Source organism: Ostrea edulis, chromosome 9, assembly GCF_947568905.1.
Source record: "Ostrea edulis chromosome 9, xbOstEdul1.1, whole genome shotgun sequence".
Taxonomy (NCBI): domain Eukaryota; kingdom Metazoa; phylum Mollusca; class Bivalvia; order Ostreida; family Ostreidae; genus Ostrea; species Ostrea edulis.
In genome coordinates, this window is record NC_079172.1 from 30,167,101 (window position 1) to 30,189,317 (window position 22,217).

A 22,217-nucleotide genomic window follows, 5' to 3' on the forward strand; every position below is an offset into this window, starting at 1 on the left:
AAGTTACAAAGTTTTTTCAAACGGTTAAACTCCAAGGTCATGTACAAGGAATTTGTTACCCAAAGAAAGGTCTATCAAAAGGAATACAGTCATGTTGGATATGAAAGTCCCATCACTAATCATTCAAAAGTTAAGGTCTAGCTTAAAGCTGTATGGTCCGAATTACATTTTTTTTCCATCTCGTACAAACGCTATTAAATCATCACACGTATGTAGTTATGAGGCTGTATTATATATCATACATTATTTCACCTGTTTTAACCAAAATTGTTTTATTTTTAATCGATGTTTACAAATAACCGCGTCACTCTGCCATTTCAAGTGACAGTCACGTGACCAGTTCAAAATTAATTATGTACAAAATAATACATGAACATTGGGTCATACAGCTTTAAACCTTTCAAAAGCAAGTCAAACTCCAAGGCGAAGGTAGAAAGATTTCATTTAAAAATAAAGGTCTTGTCACAAGGAATGAAAGCCTTGTGAGTATTGCTGTCCATTAAAAAGTTATGGTCAAAGTTAAAAGTTTTCGCGGACAAACAGATGGACTAAACACTTTATCCCCCCCCCCCAAATCTCTGTTACTGGGCATAAAAAGTTCATACTAGTAGCCATATTCCCTATAAACATTAAACATATCTTTTGTAAAAAATTTATTACATATTGATATCCAGTACACGAGTTATTCAGCAAATAATCAAAATGACAGTCATTCCATATCTTTATTCATATTATTTTTCCAAGTGATTTTATCAAATGTCATTACGCACACTGTAAAAATTTCATATACGCTTTATAGAGTTGCTACATGCTGCATAAAAATCAAGTTTAAACGAGTGACAAACTTGCATACACAATGATTATGGTCTTCTGTCTACAGTTGCAAACATTAAATTTGATGTACACCATATCTTGGTACTGTGTACCCTTTTAACATTAATACTATTTGGTCTCTGAACCGGAGTACAAGGATACAGTTATATAAATCTTTGTGGAAAACTTTACAAATAAATTACAATCATCTAGCATTCACGATTACGACAGAATGGAAATAACGTCCGTGGATAATGTTTCGGAAATAACGTCCGTAGATGATGTTCAGGAAATAACGTCCGTGGATGATGTTTGGGAAATAACGTCAGTGGATGATGTTCAGGAAGAAATGTCCGTGGATGATATTTTTGACATGAACAATTGTGACTACCTCAAAAAATTCATCAGATACAATAAAACATGCTTGTAGTGAAGAGCTGGGGATGAACAATTTTGATTTGTTATAAATGTTATTTGTTATATTCAATAAGTTCATCATATGTTTTAAACTACTGGGAATGAAAATCACTTCACTGTAAGCATGAATTCATTATATTGATATTATTGTATATCTATGTTTTACTGTACATATACGATAGTGTGCAATGCTTGAAATTCTGTCGGCTTATAAACAAATCAATACATGGAAACAAAATTAACAGTTTTTGTAAATTGTACAAAAAAATAAATATTCGTCCAACATTTACTTTTACAAAAATAAAGTCAATTTTAAGCACTTACACACAACACAAAATAACATTTGTGAAAATAAGATACCTACTTACACTTACAATAGTACACAAAAAAAAAACAAAAAACCACAATTATCTACAACTTCCTAGCTTTAAATTTTATTGGCATACAATTATGGATTTTCATAGGAGACAAGTTGGACTAGCTTAAAAAAATCATATCAAATTTGTTAATTCACAAGAGAACATAATAAAATACAATCATAATATTACATTATCAAACACATTACATGTGGCTTAAATTCATAGTGTATATTAAGTTCAAAAGGTACTTTTAAAAACTAGCTCTTTCACTATAAAGTATGGGATACGTTTGGCAGATAGAATACTGAGTGCAAGAGATATCTATATATAATCAAAAGCAGGGTACATTTGTGTGCATGTTTAATTTCATTCCAAATTCATTCTACCAAACCAGAATAGACTTCGTACTCCCACTCTATTTTTCCATGTTCTGTTACTTTCTCTTTTAACAAATGCATTTGGCAAAGACGTAAATATCCTTTATGAAATCAAGCATAAATAATTTCTGTCTCTTCATTCAATATTTTGTCCTAATCATTCAATACAATAATAAATGTCCTCTATCATCCCTTCCTGTTACCGAATTTGTAGTACAGTAAAGTTTATACATCTGTTGGATCAGCAGGATTTGCATACAAGTGCATAGCTTGGTACTTTTAATTACTGAATCATTTCCACATAATTAGCTGGAAACATTCCATAATGTCCATTGGGAGCCATGCCTGTCCACCAGCCCTCATCGATAAGGTCAATATTTGTGATGACATCTTCTGGGTCAAATGAAATTTCCGATTCATCAGCTGTAAACACAACAAAAGAAATAGACAGAATTTTACGCATAGTCCTTGTCTTACAAAGAACTGTACCAAGAGGACTCTTTAAGTTAACAAGAGCTAAGCAAAGCGGGGCATCCCTCGCAATATAGGTAATCTGTAGATGTAAGTTTTTTTCTATGAAATCCCGTAGTTACCCTGACCTTTGAACCCCAATTCGACAGAGTTCTTTCCTCTTGTTAACAAAGCTACATGTGAAGTACCAAATCAAGCGAGCATAAAATGTGACCTGTGGAGTGTCTACAAGCTCGATGTTACACACACTTCCGCACGAATGGTTTTACTACTATATCCCCTCTCGAAGTGAATTGTGAACGGATAATAGGGAAAGTGGATATATATATCCAGTAATTCTGCCACATTGCTACACCAATATTTCGATTTTCTTCTCTGGAATCTAACACAATGACGGTATGCCTGCTTGGTTGCAAGAGAGATAAAATAGACTATGCCTGCTGCCCAATCCCTTTCACTATTGGTGAATAAAATCCTGAATTAGATACCTGCTTGGTAGTCGTACAGTGCTACAGCACATAGCCCATGTTCTGGCTGTAGTCCGTATTTCTCTCGAACCTGCTGCTGATCTGGGTCCGTGTGAACGTCACCATTCTGTGTGTGCATTTCCTGGGTATTCTGGTCTTCATCAGGGGGTGGAGCAGAGAACTGGTCTTCATCAGGGGGTGGAAGATGGGACTGCACTGCTGGGATATGTGGCTCTTCAGCATTATCTTGTATAGTTAACAACAAAACCATTGTAATTCAAATCAGAGTACAGTAAAACATACAAAACACATGCTTATAATGAATTTACACTATTAGTGATAATAAAGTGATATTTATTCCCCTATGAGAGGAAAATATAATTGAATATAATAAAGTTTAATTCTAACGAACTGAATTTCGCTGGCCCTGGAGGTTGGCTGTAACCATGTTTTACTGTATTTTATGTCCAAAAATAGAAATTAATCAGTCTGTTAGTATTAGGGAGCATATGTTGTGTGGAGAGGTAAATACACAAGGTAATATTGCAGTATAATTCCAATGTTATTTATTACAAGTGTTTTGATTGGACAAAAATAAAGCTGAACAAGAGTTTATACATCAATAAATCCGAAAACGCGATGTATTCATACACGCCTGAAAATAAATAACATAGTGCGGGGAAACTATTCAAATTTTTGCAATTGTTAATGAAGTGGATGAATTGGAATTATAAGAATCAAACATTCTTTTTGAAGAATTTATCGATGTGTAAACTCCGGCCATTTTACTCACAAACTTAACATAAAAGTGCTTTGCACTTTTATTCAGTTTGTGAGTAAAATGTCTGGAGTTTACACATCGATAAATTCTTCAAAAAGAATGTTTAATCCTATAGTATCTTAATGTCTTCATTATTTCAATATAAACAATCCAATAGTGTATGTGTATACTGTACAGTAACTACCACGGAATCGCTAGATTTCGATGGGGCTAGATTTTCGTGGATTTCGTGGGTACCCTTATCCCATAAATTTCAAACCACAATAAAATATTTAATGTTTAAATATACATATACCATATCCATGAAATTACATCCCAATGAAACTGTAAACTCTTAATACTGCCTCACAAATTTAAACGATTCAACAGTATTTCGAGTTAAAATTTAGAGAGAAATACCAACTAACTATTTTTAAAAAATTCATGAAATAAATATAGGACTGTAAAACACACTTATATTGGATATGATTCCTTATAAACGTAGTTCATTATATCCAATGAGTTCTTTATAGGTTTTAAATTTACAGGGAGTGAAAATCACTCTGCTGTAAGTGTGAATTCACTATAAGTGTTCGTTGTAACCATACTTTACTGTAAGTGTGAATTCATCATAAGCATGTTCACTGCAACCGTTTTTGTAGTTTTTTATTATTATTATTTTTTTTTTTTTTTTTTTACCATATATTGATTTTAACGGTTGAAAACTCTGACAGAAATGAAAGTAGAATGTAAATATAAGAAATTTCGTTTTTGAAAATACATGAGGGTATGAACTGCATCGCTTCATGTTGGGCCATCATTAAAAATATTTTTGTTTGATGTACTCCGACCCATATTTTTCAAGGTGGGTCGGTAGGTAGGTGTTTTTGTTTGTTTGTTTTTTAATGTCATGAAATTTTTTAATATTTAGTTTTAAAGTAAGGAGAATTTTCTATTTTTCAAGGGAACTAAAAAAAAAAAAATAGAATTTAAAATTGCTGAAAAAAATTATTGGGTAGGAGCAAATTTGACGGGTCGGTCAGAGTACATCAAACAAATCAATTTTTATTTTTGGCCTTGGTATACTTCACACTCTAAATTCATACCCTCATGTATTTTCAAAAATGAAATTCATTTGTTAATTAAATGAGTGTCATAATATTGACTGGTACATGCAGATACATGTGCAAGATAATTATTACAGAATTTAATCTGATTACAAAATCTGTATCATATTCATGCTGAGTAACTTCTTTATTGCGTTCTACAATACAAGTATTAAATAGCGTGTTTGAAAATACTTAACAGTAATACAGTGAATTAAATATTTTGAAAATAAAATACAAAGACTTGAAACTGAGACCAACATCCCGAGGTAAATTATTCCAGAGATGTTCATTCGAGTCTGTAAATAAAGTATAAAACTAATATTCAAAGTACAAATTCAAGTTACCAAAGTGTTGGTGTCCATGCAGCTGTACTTTGAATATTAGTAAAACACTTAAAGGAATAAGATGAGTTCTGAGTATGAAAACAGTATTAGAGTTCATTGTTCTTGATGATTCATGCACTACTTACAGTTAGCATAATTGCCTTATTGAAAAAACAACAGCAATGCATGTAATGTTTTTTAACACAAATACACGTTAAAGGTACTTTTCAATCTTTTTCTTTTAATACCATTGAATTATATCTAATACCTTTGAATTATATATATAAGCTGAGATTTGTTCATATATAAGACTTTGGATTAATTTCTATGAAAACAAATTCATCCTGACACCCCCCCCCCCCCCCCCCCCCCCCCCCCCCCCCAGTAATTGTTCGACTAGAAGTGCTTCATTTGGTGTCCTGAAAAAGCCTTAAAGCCTAATTCTTATCTAAATGTGCTGAAGTTGATATCATAATTTACAATTATACAACTCTAGCAACCTACTAAACTTAGTAACTAGTGAGAGTACTGATAAACTCGGTAACTAGTGAGAGTACTGGTAAACTCAGTAACTAGTGAGGATACTGATAAACTCAGTAACTAGTGATGACACTGATAAAGTTGGTAACTAGTGATGACACTGATAAACTCAGTAACTAGTGATGACACTGATAAACTCAGTAACTAGTGATGACACTGATAAACTCAGTAACTAGTGATGACACTGATAAACTCAGTAACTAGTGAGGATACTGATAAACTCAGTAACTAGTGATGACACTGATAAACTCAGTAACTAGTGATGACACTGATAAACTCAGTAACTAGTGATGACACTGATAAAGTTGGTAACTAGTGAGGATACTAATAAACTCGGTAACTAGTGAGGATACTGATAAACTCAGTAACTAGTGATGACACTGATAAACTCAGTAACTAGTGATGACACTGATAAACTCAGTAACTAATGAAGATACTGGTAAACTCTGTAACTAATGAGGACACTGATAGACTAGTGAGGATACTCTCTTCATTATAGTGAGGGTACTGATGTGTCTCTTCATTAAAATGCTAAGACTCTGGTGAGAGACAATTATACTAGATTGTTTAAACTCACTGCTACTTCTACTATGATGTAGTTCTGGAAAGCGGTGTTCTTGTACAGTAAATCACGTTTATAGCAAAGTGCTTGCCTTAATTTTTATTCATCATCAACATAATTTGTTCTATCCATTAAGTTGATAATTAAAACTAGAGGAATGGAAATCACTTTGCTACAAGTGTGGTTATTTGAGGTAACTGTGTTTTACTGTACATATAGATCTACTTTCATATTATCAATCTTTTTCAATTCTTTTTAAATCGTTAAATCATAGATCCCCTCACCTTCTCCCCAGTCATCATCGTTGTTGTTTTCCTCGTCGGAGTCCTGCCTCGGAGGAAGTCCCTCAGCCAGGAGATTCCTGGCTCGAGGGAGCTGAGGTGATGGGGCTTTTGGAGGAGGTGATGGTTCTCTAGGGGGTGGGGAGGGTTCTCTTGGGGGAGGAGAGGGTTCCCTTGGGGGTGGGGAGGGTTGTCTGGGAGGAGAGGGCTCCCTTGGGGGAGGGGAGGGCTGTCGAGGGGAAAACGAAGGCCCAGAGGGCTCTGGTTCTGCAAAGCTGCGTCCAGGTTTGGGTGGATTTTCTCGGGGAAGCTGGATGGGTTGTTTCTTTGGTGCCTCCTCCTGTTGCTGATTGAAAAAATTATGCTGGAGTTTTCTGAAAGAAATAATTTTATTTCATTATGTTGTACTGCAGAGTATTAGTAAATGTTAAGGAAATCCATTCCCTGTAAAATATAGTTAAATTTGGTACCTTAAGACACATCGGCACACATTGAGACATGTTAGCACACATTGAGACATGTTAGTACACATTGAGATACACCAGCAAACAGCAAGACAAACCATTAGACTTTAGACTGTTATGTACAGCAGTAGACATTACCTGGGAGGTGGTGGAGCTATATTACCTGTGGTGCGGCTATTTTACCTGGGAGGTGGTGGGGCTATATTACCTGAGAGGTAAGGCTATTTCACCTGGGAGGTGGTGGGGCTATATTACCTGGGAGGTGGTGGGGCTATATTACCTGTGGTGGGGATATTTTACCTGGGAAGTGGAAGGGCTATTTTACCTGGGAAGTGGAAGGGCTATTTTACCTGGGAAGTGGTGGGGCTATATTACCTGGGAGGTGGTAAAACTATTTCACCTGGGAGGTGGTGGGGCTATATAACCTGGGAGGTGGTAGGGCTATTTTACCAGGGAGGTAGTGGAGCTATATTACCTGGGAGGTGGTGGGGTTATATTACCTAGGAGGTGGCGGAGCTCTTGACACATGATCATCTGTCTCAGATTCTCGTCTCTTGAATAGTGCTCTAGCATTAGCAGTGCTGCTGCTGGTCAGGCGTACAGCTTCCTGTAAAAGTCATTATGTCGATTTAAAAGTTACAGATTATTCACATAACTTAATAAATAAGTTAGCTCAAGATTTGTTACCTATAAAATGTTCCTAAAAAAGCAATATCTAGGCTAATAATAGGATTCATGCTGAAATGCTGCAGGTACAAGTTAACGTTAATGCACTCTAGCTGTAAACAAATAATATTTCAATTCTGATATACTGATCATACTTTATTCATAATTTCTCAAGTACAGATTGATGTAAATAAGTGAATGTTGAAAATGTTCATAACTGAGATGTTAAACACATTCACATCAGTGTTAATAATGCTTCAATTTCCAAACTTGAGAAGAAATGAATTAAATTAACATTAACCCCCCCCCTCCCCCAAATACATGTATTTTTTAGCTATATGAAATAAAGAAGTAACTGAACTAACAATGGTGAATATTGGCACTTGTTGGATGTAAAAATGCACTTGCAAGGCTGTACATTTCTACACCAACATGTGCCAATATTCATCAATAAAAGCCTTTATTATATAGCTAATAAATAGTCCATTATGAAATCTGCCTAATATCTAGAGAATGTTAGCGTTCAATATCCTGAGAATTTATTGAACACTAACTTTGCATTGCGTAAATTGTGTGCGCCCGAAACGTTCCGAGTATGAGTGTTCAATATTGACCTTACCGTAATGATGTAAACAAGCCAAAATGGCAGACGACGGTCCTCCGAATCTGACAGAGCCGGTATTTGATATCGTAAATATTTACTTAAACAAAATGTTTTACTGTACATAAATTATGATGTCCCCATTCACAAAATCAGTTTGCTTCATGCATCAATGACGGGTTTAGTATTGAACAGTTAAGAAATGCATGCTGATATTGCACATTTTCACCTTAGATGCCAATATTGATGAATGCTCGTCTATTTTGGAGTATTTGAGTGAAAAGGGATATAATTTAACAACTCAATACTTTAGCTATTTAATAAAAGGGTTATTGAACTTATATTGGTGAATATTGGCACTTGTTGGCTGCCAAAATGCACTCGCAAGCTCGTGCATTTTCACAGCCAACTTGTGCCAATATTCACCAATATAAGTTCAATAACTCTATAGTACATTTCCATGCCAACACTCATATATAGAAGTTCAACATTTCCACGCCAACACGTGCAAATATTCATAAATAGAAATTCATTAACACTAGCTTGATCAAAGAAGTAAAAGGGTGAATTGTGTTGTAAAACAAAACAGCTCCAAAAGTCAACTGCTTTTTCTGTAATAGTCTATCTATCTACACCAGTAATTTTTGTAAGAAATCAAATCTGCTAGTACTGACAACAGTTGAACAATCCCGAAATAGAAGCTACCGAAACAGATAAACAGCTGCCACACTATGGAACAGTTTACTGATAGACATCCGTTCGTGTGGCACTGTCAAAAGTTTTAAGACAAACCTCAAAACATATCTTTTTAGGAAATCTTATAACCATATTTTGTAATATATTCTTTTTTAAAGTAAAGGCTGGTTTGTCGCATGAACTCGAAATGTTTAAATTGTTTTATTTTATTTGGATGTTATATTTTATGCTCTGAATAATCTTATCATGTTTTACATTTTACATTGTTAAAACGCTTAGAGTAATTACAAATTATATAATGCGCTATATAAATGCCGCTCATTATTATTATAAACTTACCGCTGCTCTCTCCTTCCTCACAGCCTCGCTTCGCCTACCCCGCTCCTCTTCCTCCTTGAAAGCCTCTTGCTGCTGTTGTTCCTACACAGACAAGGAAAAATATACAATTTCAAAATTTCAAACTAATCTCTGAATTTTAATTTTTACGCTTTCTACATGCATTATCCATCAAACAATCGATATTTGACATAAAGTGTATGTTGTCGAGTGATCATTATTAGTAAAATAATTCATTTCTTTTATATTTTGTGTACATTCTGAAAAATTAAACCGATGTGTATTCAATGTAAGATATTTTAAGTTTGCTCAGATTTGAATAAAAGCATGGATTATGATCTGCAGTATAACTGGGTATGTGTGGTGGATTTGATTGGTTTGTATGACATAATTATAAGAGTACATTTATAACATGGTGCAAACACTTTCATCCTTGTGAAATAATCTAATGAATCACAGGAACAACATTGTTTATATACCAGGATCATCAGCGTGAAGGGACAAAACTGCAATACATTTTCTGTCACACCATCTCTTTGCCAACATAAACTCACTTCCTTTATGATTGATAATTTCTTGTATACATATATATTTACATTTCAAATGTTTTAAACTTCGACATCTTTTACCGCAATGATAGCCATAATTTCCTCATGAATGTGGATCATGTGCATATGAATCTTGATAAATATATAGTATTACTACATGTATTTTAACGGCTGGGAATATCTTAAAAGAAATGAAAGTAAAATGTAAATATATGAAATAAACCTAATTTTTGAAAATATATGAGGGAATGAACTGCAACTTTTCAAGCCAGCATACTTTTCATGAAGCGCGTTCACGAAGTATGCTGGCATAAAGCATTGCAGTAAATGCTCTTGTGTATTTTCAGAAATGAAATTTATTTCTGACGTATACATATATGTACTTAGCCACTGTTAGCTCATCATGCATGTTCATTACATATACAGATAATATGCTACCATTACCGTGAAGTTCTCTCAATATAAGCGCAATCATGCATTTTCTTACTGTCACAGAATTCAAGTGTACTTAACTTTTAACAGTGAAATTTCAAAATTCTCACTAAGTTTGCTAATGTGTTCATTTGACAGTTTGATAAAATCTCCAAGCAAATTAAAAGTAGGCTATGACTGTTAACACAGAACAGATTTCAGAAAAATGAAAGAGATAATCATACAATGTATAAGACAAAAAAAAATACATGTACATCAAAGTAAGCAGTCAAATTAGTATGTACTCTTTCTGTGTTGCGTTTTTCTTTATAATTCTATTTTTCACCTGAAACTACAATCTAAAAGTTCTAAATACTAACACACACGGTATTGTTACTTTAATTTTCCCCTTTATTTTGTCCCAGTTAACAATCATTTAAATTCACACTTGTCTTTCTGATATCCAAGTAAACACATGTTAAAAAATGAACGACTTCTTCTCTTTTAAATATTACGCTACAATCACTTAATTTTCCTTGTACAGCTTGTTCATGCAGAGAGTGTTCAATACAGTACTGCAATGTATGCATGGATGTGAAAGATGCATCAGAACAGAGACTTAAATAATGAGTGATTTGGTACTTACACTGGTCTCATCAGTCTATATGTAAATGAATGGCTAACTGATATCAAACTCAAACAAAAACCACATGTACAATGAACATACTGTAAGGCCACCAACACATGTACAGTACAGCACGCTTATAAAGAAGACCTGGCGACAAATAAGTTTGATTCGTTATAAACATAGTTCATCATATCCATTAAAATCATGTTTTATAATTACACGAAATTAGAATCAATTTCTTTTTGGCGCTGTAAACTTTAATTCGTTATAAGCATGTTCGCTGTATCCATGTTTTACTGTATGTTGACACTGAAATCAAAGGCTACTACAAAACCAACACATAAATAAAAAATTTCACTTTACCAAAATACAAAGAACTAAAAGTCATACATGCAGTAATGCTAATCTTTGAACCAGCGATCTGCATCATAAGTGCTGACAGGCATGTTGCATGGTTAAGTTTAAAATTTTGTATGGAGTTTTAAACCCTGCAGAGCAGGGAAAAGCACTCAAGATATTATAAAAATAAACAAAGCTCATGATAAGGTTCGAATACATGTACTCATAAAAAGGGGTAAAACCTTGCTGTAATGCTTCACACCTGCATACTTTTCTTGACGCTAACATGCTTTATGAAGTATGCCAGCGTGAAGCATCGCAGTTCATACTGTACGTTCTTTCTGGCTGTCTAATTAGTTTTTGCATTGAAATTCAAATGAGGATTTTGATAATTTAGAATTTTCTCTAAGCTCCTGAATTTATGCACTAAACTGTGAGAAAAATGTATAAAAAAAAACAAAAAACCATGAACCCTTCATCATTTACTTGCATGGGATAGGGAAATTCTACCTCTTGAACAAGATTTGCTGTCTAGGACGAGGGTTTAGGACTCGGTAAAGCCTTGTCCTAGACATCGAATCTTGTCCCCTTGGTGAAATTTCCTTATCCCACCCCCGAATTAATGACCGATTAAATTAATCATCCACCCATCAAAGAGCCTAGAGCAACTTGTTGCAACTTCTCTCTATATATGACATTTAAGGCTGGATATGAACAGTATTCAAAACGTTCCATGTCAGTTGTTACTGCAGCTTACAAGCACACATACATGTAAACAATCTATAAAATTTATGTCATAACTACAAGTACTGAATTTATTGGTGTTCAAACCCAAATTATATGTATGCATGCCTTATATGCCATCAAGTTTTTATCATTAAAGACCAGCTGTTCGGCAAATTAAAAAAATATAGTAAAACTTATTATTATACTTTTATGTAAAATACTCGAACCTGATTGGTCGAGAAGCATTTGAAAAAACGTATTGTTACCCTCTGAGAACAGAAAACACGCGACCCAGGGTGATAGTATTTAGCAACGGGTAACAGTACTTGACAACGGGTGATATTATAAAAAATTATCACATGCGTCAAATTTATGCGCGTACGGTTTGCCGTAGATTGCTAGACGACGTCGTTTGAGCATTTGTAATAAACCCGAGTACCCGCATCGAAATACGAAATATCGCACGACAGTGATTGATCAAATGTCAACAGACGTAAGTTTTTCTGCTTTCCAGTTTACATAACATTCAGTATAATAAAACAAATATTGCATGTATTTGAGGGTAACATTGAAATTTTCACCCCTCGAGAAACCATTGTCAACCTCGGCTACGCCTCGGTTGACAATGGTTTTCTCGGGGTGAAAATTTTCAATTTTACCCTCAAATACATGCAATATTTATATAATGTTCACTGCAGCTAAAAAAAGAAAGCATACATGTAGGTCACACAACTCCTAGGTCTACTAAATCTTCTCTGTAGTTATACATACCCATCTTTTCTTTTGTTCATCACGTTCAATTTCACTCGCCCTTCTTTCGCGGACTTTTTGTTCTCGAGCAGCTCTCAGCTTATCGTTTACAATCTTATCTCTTTCCTGAGCTTCGTGGGCCTAAAATGACGAATACAAACAATTAGCAACTACACACACACAAGTGTACAGGACATCCTTATATCAACATGTTACAGCAGAACACAGTTATAGTGAACCTCCAGGGCCAGCAAAAAACAATTCAATATAACCAAACTTCATTTTATCCATTACAATTTTCATTATTTTCCACTCATAGGGGAATAGTTATCACTTTACAATAAGTTTGAATTCATTATAAGAATGTTTTACTGTATTTCAAATACAGTAAAACACGGTTATAGCGAACCTCTAGGGCCAGCGAAAGACAGTTCATGATTACCAAACTTCACTATATCAGATAACATTTTCACTATTTTCCTCTCATAGGGAATAAACAACGTGATTCTGTATAAGTGTGTTCATTATAAGCATGTTTTACTGTATAATATTTTCATATACATGTGCTTTAAAGAAAAGAACAACAATGAATACCTACAAAAATAAAACAAGCAGCTTCTGATGACAAATGTACAACAGAAAATGTCATGTATATGCAATATTGTAACAAGAAAATTGAAATCTATCTATCAACAAATTTTACGACTATTACACAATAAAATATCAATATCTAAATTTCATGATACATACCAGTATATATTCTTAGCTTTTTACTAAAATAAACTTCATATAGCAAGTTTCTAGCCATTCAACTACTGAATAAAATATGGAAGCATTTCCTGGTAACATAAATATGATCTGAAAAATTTAGGTGTAAGAGTGCTAACTGTTATATTGAGTTCATGCCACATGTGCCGAATTGACAATTGGAATGTGAAATGGTTTACAAGAATGAAGAATATAAGGTTAAGAATGGATGGGAATAAAATGGATTTATAGGTAGATACACAAATTTATCATCTATATTTAAACAAAATATTGGAGAGGGAGTGGTGTTTAATACACTCATAAGGCAGAGATATTTATAAAAACAAAAGTCATTCAAAAAAATATGCATACCGGCAGCCTCTCTGCATTGACATGCTAGATGGAACCTACAATTTGTACTCAGCATACTGTTCACAACAATCAGAGAAAGTTTTGTTACTTTAAATTTCGCACTCAGCAATCAGAGAAAATTTCGTTACTTCAAATTTCGCACTCGGCAATCAGAGAAAGTTTCGTATTAAACTTTAAATAACAGCAAGGAGCAACAAAAAATATCTGTAGAACAATGCGAAAAAGTCCAAACCGATCCATGATGCATTGATACTGTAAATTCACTACGTAACCCAGGTATCTTTTTCTGCTGAATCGCCTCTCCGTGACAAATCGTGAGATAACAAAGTCACTATTTTATTCCATAAAAACACATCACAGCAAAACCGTGAAATGATGTGTTTGTGAAACACTATGCTTCAAACCATGTGGAAAATTTGACCTTTGACCTCAACATCTGACTGATCTTTACAAATCATTTAGCTCTGACCTTGACCTTTCAGTAAATGGGGGAAAAAATAATAGGGGCATTAATCTATAAATGATTTTAATCATTGACATGCAGTAGATGCATATCATAAAATTACTGATGAATTAATTGATAATATACATGTAAATGAGGAAAAATATCCCCAGGCAGTTGTTGCTATGGAAATGCAGAAAAAACTGAAATGAAAAAATGTGTTTATGCTGCTTGTAAAAAATGACACAAAAGCCGCACCTTCAATCTAACATTTCAATTCCGCATCACACATTCCTCATTAGGAGTTAGTGGAGAATACATTCTTTTACTAGAGTGCATATGATACAAGTATGAAAGCAAAAGTGTCTGTTTAAACATGTGATATATTAAATTGACAGACTCCATCGCACTTCAGGGCTATATAGTACATACATGTACAGTATGTGTCTGTTTAAACATGTGATATATTAAATCGACAGACTCCATTGCACTACAGGGCTATATAGTACATACATGTACAGTATGTTTGACAGAATAAACATAAAATCATCTTAATTGAAGTTTACCATGAAGTGCCCCAGAAATATTCACCATGCAAATACACATACATGAAAGCCAAACAATCAGATTCCCCGATAAAGTATGAATAAATGAAACTAGTGTCTACAAGAAAGTGTATCTTCATAGATTTCAAAAATTATGCTTAGTATGCTTAAAGTTTTGATTGGACAAAGAATCTATGAAAATACACATCACGCCACACTCTACAGTCAACAAAACACCAAAATACAAAGATGAGGGTTCTGATCATGCTGTTGCTATGGATACCTCTCGTTCTCGCCTTTCCCTATCGAGTTCCTGTTGTTCTTTTGACCGCCTTTGTTTTTCCTGCTCCAGACGTCTCTGTTCCTCTTTCTGATAAAGCAGGACACCGTCACAATCAATGTGGTTATTATTTTTTTTACAGTGATATGTACATCACTTGTATCTGCCCTATATCTAAATCCCCATCATTTGACAAGACAGTGTTAAACGTTTGTTTTTGTGCAAAATGTACATGATTTTCATCCTGTTTTGAAAAATGTTTTTAAATTTTCTTTACATATTGGATTCTGGAAAATGTTCTCTGTATATTTTGTTTCTTTGAATGAATGGCAATTCATAGCAGAACAAATCATATGACTTATTAAATGTCAGATTATCTCTAGAAAGAACATGAAACAGTCAGTATTCAGAGAAATGGAAAACCAAGTTCCTATCTCATTTAACGTTCATATTAAGCCTATTTTCATTTTTCTTCAGGTCATACATATGAGATGAAATCAGATTATCAGCCTCCATTATTTACATACTGTAAATCACATATATTTCATGTCAGAGATTTTAATTCTGCAATCTTGCTCCCTTCCTAATTATTAGCAAGTCATATAAAATTTGTTCATTTCTCTGTACACACGTGTGCAAGAACAAAGCTACAATATAGTATTTTTGCAGCCTCATAAATTAAAAAAAAACTTGATACAAAAAAAATATGGATGCATGAGTTGCTACATATATATATTCCACACAGTAAATTGTATTCATTTTACTAATAAAAACATTGATTTAGTTTTCATTTTCATCGTTATTCTCAAAAATTTGTTTGTTTCAAGTGTCATTAAGCCAAATTAAATTTCTTACGAATAAACAGTGCTTTACTGTTTGTACAAACTAGCTACTGCGTATCTACCTCTGTGTCCGCCCAGAACTTGTCACGTGCTCGGGAATTAATGTCTTTTGCTGCTATTGTTCTCTGGTAAACTGAACCCTATATTCAAAAATTCATAAAAATCAAATGTGATTCTCCTCCGATGAGTTTTCTTTCCAGACCAAAAAAAAAAAACTACCACAACAAGTGGAATTAATGTACAGTAAAACACACTTACAGCGAACCTCCACAACCAGCAAACTATATTCATCATAACCAAACTTTGTTATATCCAATAAAATTTTCGCTATTTTCTCCTCATAGGGGAATAAATATCACTTCGCAATAAATGTGAATTTGTAATAAGCATGTTCATTAAAAGTGTGTTTTACTGTAACATATAAATCACCAATCCCTGAAAAAAATTACCTGCTTTAATATTGAAAGGTTTTGAAATAGAAATCAGGTATGCTGGATAATAAGCTTGAGAGGAAAAAACTGTGTGTACTCTACATGGAAAGGAACATTGTATGATGGGAAGACGTGTGTAACTATGTTATACCACAGGGCCAGGAGAATCCTCCTTTTTGGCGTTCTTAGCAGGTTTTTGGGGCGTAGCTTTGGGTTTCTCCTGATGTATGCTGTAGTTAGCCCCCGAGGCCTTGGCCACTTTCTTTATGATGTCATCACTGTCAACATCCTCCTCTGTCCGGGCGTTCACTGTTACATGCACTCCCTACAAAAATTTGGAATGAACATGACATAATTCAAGCTTTGAATGATAAACAGTATATAAACAACATATATTTATTTTCTTCCAGAAAAACCACTTTTTTTTTCCGCTTAAACTTTAAAAATTAAGATGGTATAGTTGTCCACTAACCACCCATTGGAGGGTGTGTCACCAAAGTTCTAGTTATTGTTGCCTATTAAATCTCCCTCCTAAACAGACTTTGTAACTTGGAAGTCTTTCCGTAATTTCATGACACACACATTCCACGTTCTGACAATCAAAGATTAGAATCAAATCTACCAATCACACACACCAAAACCTATGTCTACGTTACAGTTTAAATTACACAATTCATTGACTGTGCAGATATTCCATCTTCCAACCCAATCTACCAATCACACACACCAAAACCTATGTCTACATTACAGTTTAAATTACAGAATTATGTCTACTTTTACTCTACTATAGAAACCTCTGGAATGACTCTGTCAATTTTCAAGAAGTCAGGGAATTTTCCTTAATGAAATTGGCCAATCGATAATCTTCATTGTTCAAGTTTGCAACAGTCAAAATAAGTCTTTGATTTACAGTCGAAATAATATGAATCCAAGACATCATAGCATATTATACTATGCTGCATTATCGTTAATGCAATTAAAAATTAAGAATTTTATGGATTTATGTTATAGTGAAAACAACAATGGAGAAGTTTCAAGTAGAAGCCGGTTTTTGTCTCCGATGGTTTTTCTACTAGCAGGACCCCGAGATTTAAAAACAGAACCCATCTTCTTCCTGCTTTTATTTTCAGTTAGCTTGACAGTTATCCATGTGAATTCCGCGAATCTTGATTTGACAGATAAAGCCTTATTTGATTGAACTTCTAGCTTTTATCTACTGCACATGTCAATTAAGAAATCAGAGGTTTGACAGAAGAATATGCATTAAATAAGAGACTTTGGTATGCAAGAATGAAATCTACATGCATCAAAACAGTCTATCACCCTAGTGTCATGGCAGTGACTTCAGACTTGAATCTCTCAAAATAAAATCTCAAACATAAGTCCGAGTTTCCTTTTATTTGAGCTGTCAAAATTTGAGTAAAATATCAGACTGAAGTCCAAATTTCAACTTAAATTTTTTTCCCAAGAAATTCAGGTCAGCTTACTCTTAGAAATGCAGCCACATCTCGTAGATGACTTGTACACTTGAACTTCATTGACTCCGGAGCCGCCTCTCCTTGCTAAAATGAAGAAAGAAAAAAAAAAAAAGAAAATTAAAGTGTACACATGTCAAGGTGAGTGATATTTAACTTGAAGAGTAAATTTTATGCACACACACTCAAGAGTTATGGAAATTTTATCTCAGTTATATGTTATTGGGTTCAGTAAATTTTCTTACCCAGTTAATCAAAACATATTTGAAAAGACTGGTATTTGGGTCCAGAACTTTACAATATGCATACATAATCTTTGAGCTGTTCAGGTCTTCTGTCATTTCTTCAATGCCTCCATCTGCAACCAGAATATAGAATGAAACACTTGTAATGAATCCAATAAGATAAATATGAAAATTGCAGGCATGCATTTCTTTCCTTAGTACATCACAACAGACATGCAAATCTGTGCCCTTTCATGTGAAATATATTTAGCACACGTACATGTACAATACACATGACCTAAACATTTAGCATCAATGGGAGAGCTTTCTGAGATGTATTTGATTTTGTTTCATGATTCAAAATATATTAATCAGTATAAATATAAATGAATCCCCCCCCCCATCCCCAATCGTTACTTTATTTAAGATCAACGCTGAGTTTTGCAGACTTTTATGCTTTTGGGGTAATTAAAATAAGTAAACCTTCATTTTCAAAACTTGGGGCAGTGCAGTATCAGCATTTTGTAATATGGAATGCAATATATCATTACTCTGAGAAAATTACTCCTGCAAAATTGACAGTGTAGGAAGTATTTTCAATTTCATTCAATATGGCTGACAAAAGAGGAACTTGATGGTCCAGTTCATATGACAAAGTTCACGAATTATTTTATTTATTATTTTTGTACATTTATGTAGCACTTTATTTAATCAACAAAATTATCCTAAAGTGTTTTACATTTAAAACAAACTAAAACAAAACAAAAAAAACATGATTGATTGTATCTTGCTTAATGTCTCGCTCGAGAATTTTTCACTCATATGGAGACGTCACCAAGACCGGTCAGGGGCTTCAAATTTAGGCCTATGCTCGGCGCTTATGGCCATTGAGCAGTGAGGGTTCTTTAGTGTCCCACACCTACTGTGACATGGGTCATCCGTTTTTAAGGTCATATCCGAGGACCCGTGACATTCACACCTGATGCTGAGTGTTTGGCGATGGAACTGTCACTACCTGTTTTAATGACTTAGGTCTGTTGCGGCCGGGATTCGAACCCCAGCCTTCCGCATAAAGAAGGGTATAAAATAATACTAACTGAGGTTAACATAGTAACAAAGAACAGGCAAAACTATAAAATGTTATCTAAGACAGGCTAAAAGTTTGTAAGAATGGAATTTTTAAAAATAATATATATTCATTTGAAAGGATGCAAATGTGCACTAACTTTTAAAATTCATTTGAATGAAAAAAAAGCTTTTTAAACTTTTTTTGTTTTAACAAAAAAAAAAGTTAAAACTTGTGGAGATCATCCTTCATTAAAACCCTGTAGCTATTGTTGAGTAACTGACCAGTTTTGAGATATGAGTTCTTCTGTGTAGGAGGTACATTTAGTGGGACTTTAAATGCTTAAGTTGGACAGAGTGGAACTATATTAAGTGATGAAGAGGATAAATTGCATTACAAGTGGCTTCTTTCTAAATACGTAAATGCAGGAAATCTAAAACACTATCGAAAGAAATGTGATAAAACTGCATTATGAGAAACTTATTAAGCACATTCACTTATGCAGTGATGGGTATTTGTCCCACTTCCACATGTAAACGAACTGTTTTGCTTTCCTGAGTACAAGTGTTCTCTAAAAGGGAAATTACTCAGATGTATCATGAAACTCGTTTATTTCCCAAAGATATTGTGAAATGTTTCAAGAAACGTACCAGATTAATATGATAATTTAAAATCTTATATAAATATATAGACTTAATTCTACAATATATATCTTGTAAAATTTAAATAAAAGTAGTTTAAGGAGGTTCTCTACATCATCATAATGGCTGACTTCCTTTTAAAACATGGATGAAAATATAAATATCAGCAATATTTACCTATTCATTTCAAAACTCATCGCCTAGCTGAGTAGCTCAGTAGGTTAGCACGTCGACTAATAAACTGTAGATCGCGAGCAAGTCCAGCAGGGGTTTTAAATTTTTCAGATTGCTTTTGACTAAAACTGCAATTTTTGACTAAATAGAGTTGATTTGAATGTTTTCAATTTCTAAATATTGTTGTACATATCCTCCACTTTTCATCCATGTCAAATTTCTCTGATGTAGCATACCTCCTTAAAAAGAACTACAAAATCATTGAAATAATGAATGTGAAATATACACGTATGTGTATATACCTCCACTTCCAACCAGTTTGAGGATAGCTGTCTGTCCTTCATACCCCATAACCATCCTACAGAAATAAAAAGATTCAAAACAATTCAGTAATGAAAATGTTGTTTGTGTTTTTCCAGACTAGACATCAATCTATTAAAGATATTACACAGTATTCAAAATCTCTTTCTATCTCAGAGCAAATATTTTCAGACTCAGTCCTAAAAGCACTGTGTCAATTTCCATACACATCATTTCAAAATAGAAATGAACAATTAATGCAGAGATAAAAATTAATGGTCACCCACACACCCATGGCGACTAAATATTGGCATGGGCGACAAACTCTTAATATAATATAAGCCAAAATTTCAAAGATAAACATATCTTTTCATCAAAATCATAGTTTGCATTTGATTTCAAATTACAATGATGCAAATATCTACAGGACCATTTACATACGACCTGGGAAGTTCATAAATTACAGAATTCTAAATGACATATTTGGGTTCCTACACAGCACTGTTTATTTCCTGTTATCATCATGTGGCGCTTTCTCCAGGGTGCCCCCCCCCCCCCTTGCCGCTGAACTACAGTCAATCCTCGTTACTTATCTCAAACTTGATGGAGCCTAGAGACAACTTTGAGATATCCGAGGGTTTGATATATTGAGGTTAAAATACAAATTTAGACAATGTAGATGGGACTTTCAACTCACATTGACATACCGATCCATTGTATTCAAGATAACAAAGCTCAACTGTATTAAATTTTTAAAAAAATTATGACATAACCTATGAAAATTCTAGTAGAAATAGAATATTTCAGCCCCCTGGAATGAGAATAGACCCTTGTTGGGATTCAACAATGATGTATCATATTTTGCCATTAGGGTGCAGATTGAAATAATCATAGTAGTACTATAAAAACAACATCCAAAACTTTGAATACATTTGAACGTCATTGTTTATAAGAATAACATTTTTGATAAAAGTGTTTTCTTTTATATGATCAGGCTAGTAATTTAAAATATCATGATGTGCTGATAAAATTGTAAGCATTCACGACCGGAGTTTAGCTACTTAATTTAAACAAAGGGTTAGTTTTAATCCCCGATAAATCTGTGATCAGTGATAAATGATGGTCCATCTACAATTATTTTTAGCCTTCGGATAAATTGAAATTCAGGGAAGATAGCTGAATTGTGCATAACTTTTACATCCAATAAAGTTCAATCTAACTGATGTTAAACTCAACTATAAAAATAATGTTACTGGGGATTTATTCTTACTTCAATATAACAGATAGTTCAATATATGCGACTTCAGTATAAGTGGAGTAGACTGCATGTATAAGTATCAGATAATGGTCAGCTCTACTTTGCCTCTTAACTTAAGTTTAGATAATTTGAAACATCCTGACGTGTTGATGTCGATAAAGTATGCAAATGGCACATCCTTCCTCTCCAATAGAATTTTTATTTTAAATAATTCAAACAGGAAAATAAACCGTAGAGTCTCTGACTTTTCCTGAAATTCACATTTTAATTAAACTTTCACCCCTCCCCTTTTGATTTAACCATTAGCCCTATAAAAAACTTTAAGGATCTGCTATAAGAAAGCAAAAAATAACAGGCATAAAAACTTCCGGACACTCGGTTAGATAACCTTTGCATTAAATTAATGATGTGTTCAGGTAGAGGCGCACCTGTCAGTGTCAACAAAAATCTATAAAAGCGGAAGCTTGGCTACAATCCATTTCAAAATACTGGATGCACATCTAGCAAGACATTGAGCATTAATGAAAGAATTATCAAAATCAAATTACCAATCTGTCGACGACTTATCGTCCACAACATCGTTGTAAGCCTTAAGAAGGGCGTCTTTATTCTTTCGGAGGTCTATCGCCATCCTCCTTTTTCCGCATGTGCTTGAGTAATACGTCACTGTTTCCTGTGCACAATATCATATGACTCATTTTGTTTACGACGGAAGGAAGTTCGCCAGAACGTCAACAAAGAAAAAGCAGACATATCATAAATCGGATGACAGGTAC

General features: G+C 33.9%; 2 protein-coding genes across 12 annotated transcripts in view; one reads left to right on the top strand and one right to left on the bottom strand.

Annotated features, from left to right (window-relative positions):
* Positions 1 to 708: 708 nt before the first annotated feature.
* On the bottom strand, positions 709 to 22,133 carry LOC125657825 (drebrin-like protein B). 10 transcript variants are annotated; one of them, XM_056150144.1, is made up of 15 exons: positions 21,990 to 22,133; positions 20,186 to 20,241; positions 18,024 to 18,136; positions 17,791 to 17,865; positions 16,455 to 16,628; positions 15,935 to 16,012; positions 15,034 to 15,120; positions 12,666 to 12,785; positions 10,848 to 10,862; positions 9,246 to 9,326; positions 7,444 to 7,550; positions 6,483 to 6,853; positions 5,243 to 5,257; positions 2,926 to 3,150; positions 709 to 2,389 (listed from the first exon to the last, which is right to left on the bottom strand). In XM_056150144.1, the coding sequence occupies exons 1-15, from the start codon at positions 22,070 to 22,072 to the stop codon at positions 2,250 to 2,252; spliced, it is 1,740 nt and encodes a 579-aa protein (XP_056006119.1). In that variant the 5' UTR covers positions 22,073 to 22,133; the 3' UTR covers positions 709 to 2,249. The 10 variants fall into 10 exon arrangements, with proteins under 10 accessions (XP_056006119.1, XP_056006123.1, XP_056006120.1 ...); XM_056150148.1 differs by lacking the exon at positions 15,034 to 15,120; XM_056150145.1 differs by lacking the exon at positions 10,848 to 10,862.
* LOC125657814 (rho-related BTB domain-containing protein 1-like) overlaps positions 22,084 to 22,217 on the top strand; it is a 46,008-nt gene continuing 45,874 nt past the window's right edge. Inside the window, exon 1 of one of the 2 annotated variants that reach the window (XM_048888601.2) lies at positions 22,084 to 22,213. The gene's annotated coding sequence lies outside the window, so the exon portion shown is untranslated. The remainder of the gene's footprint in view (positions 22,214 to 22,217) is intronic. The other variant, XM_056150142.1, reaches the window with a different exon arrangement.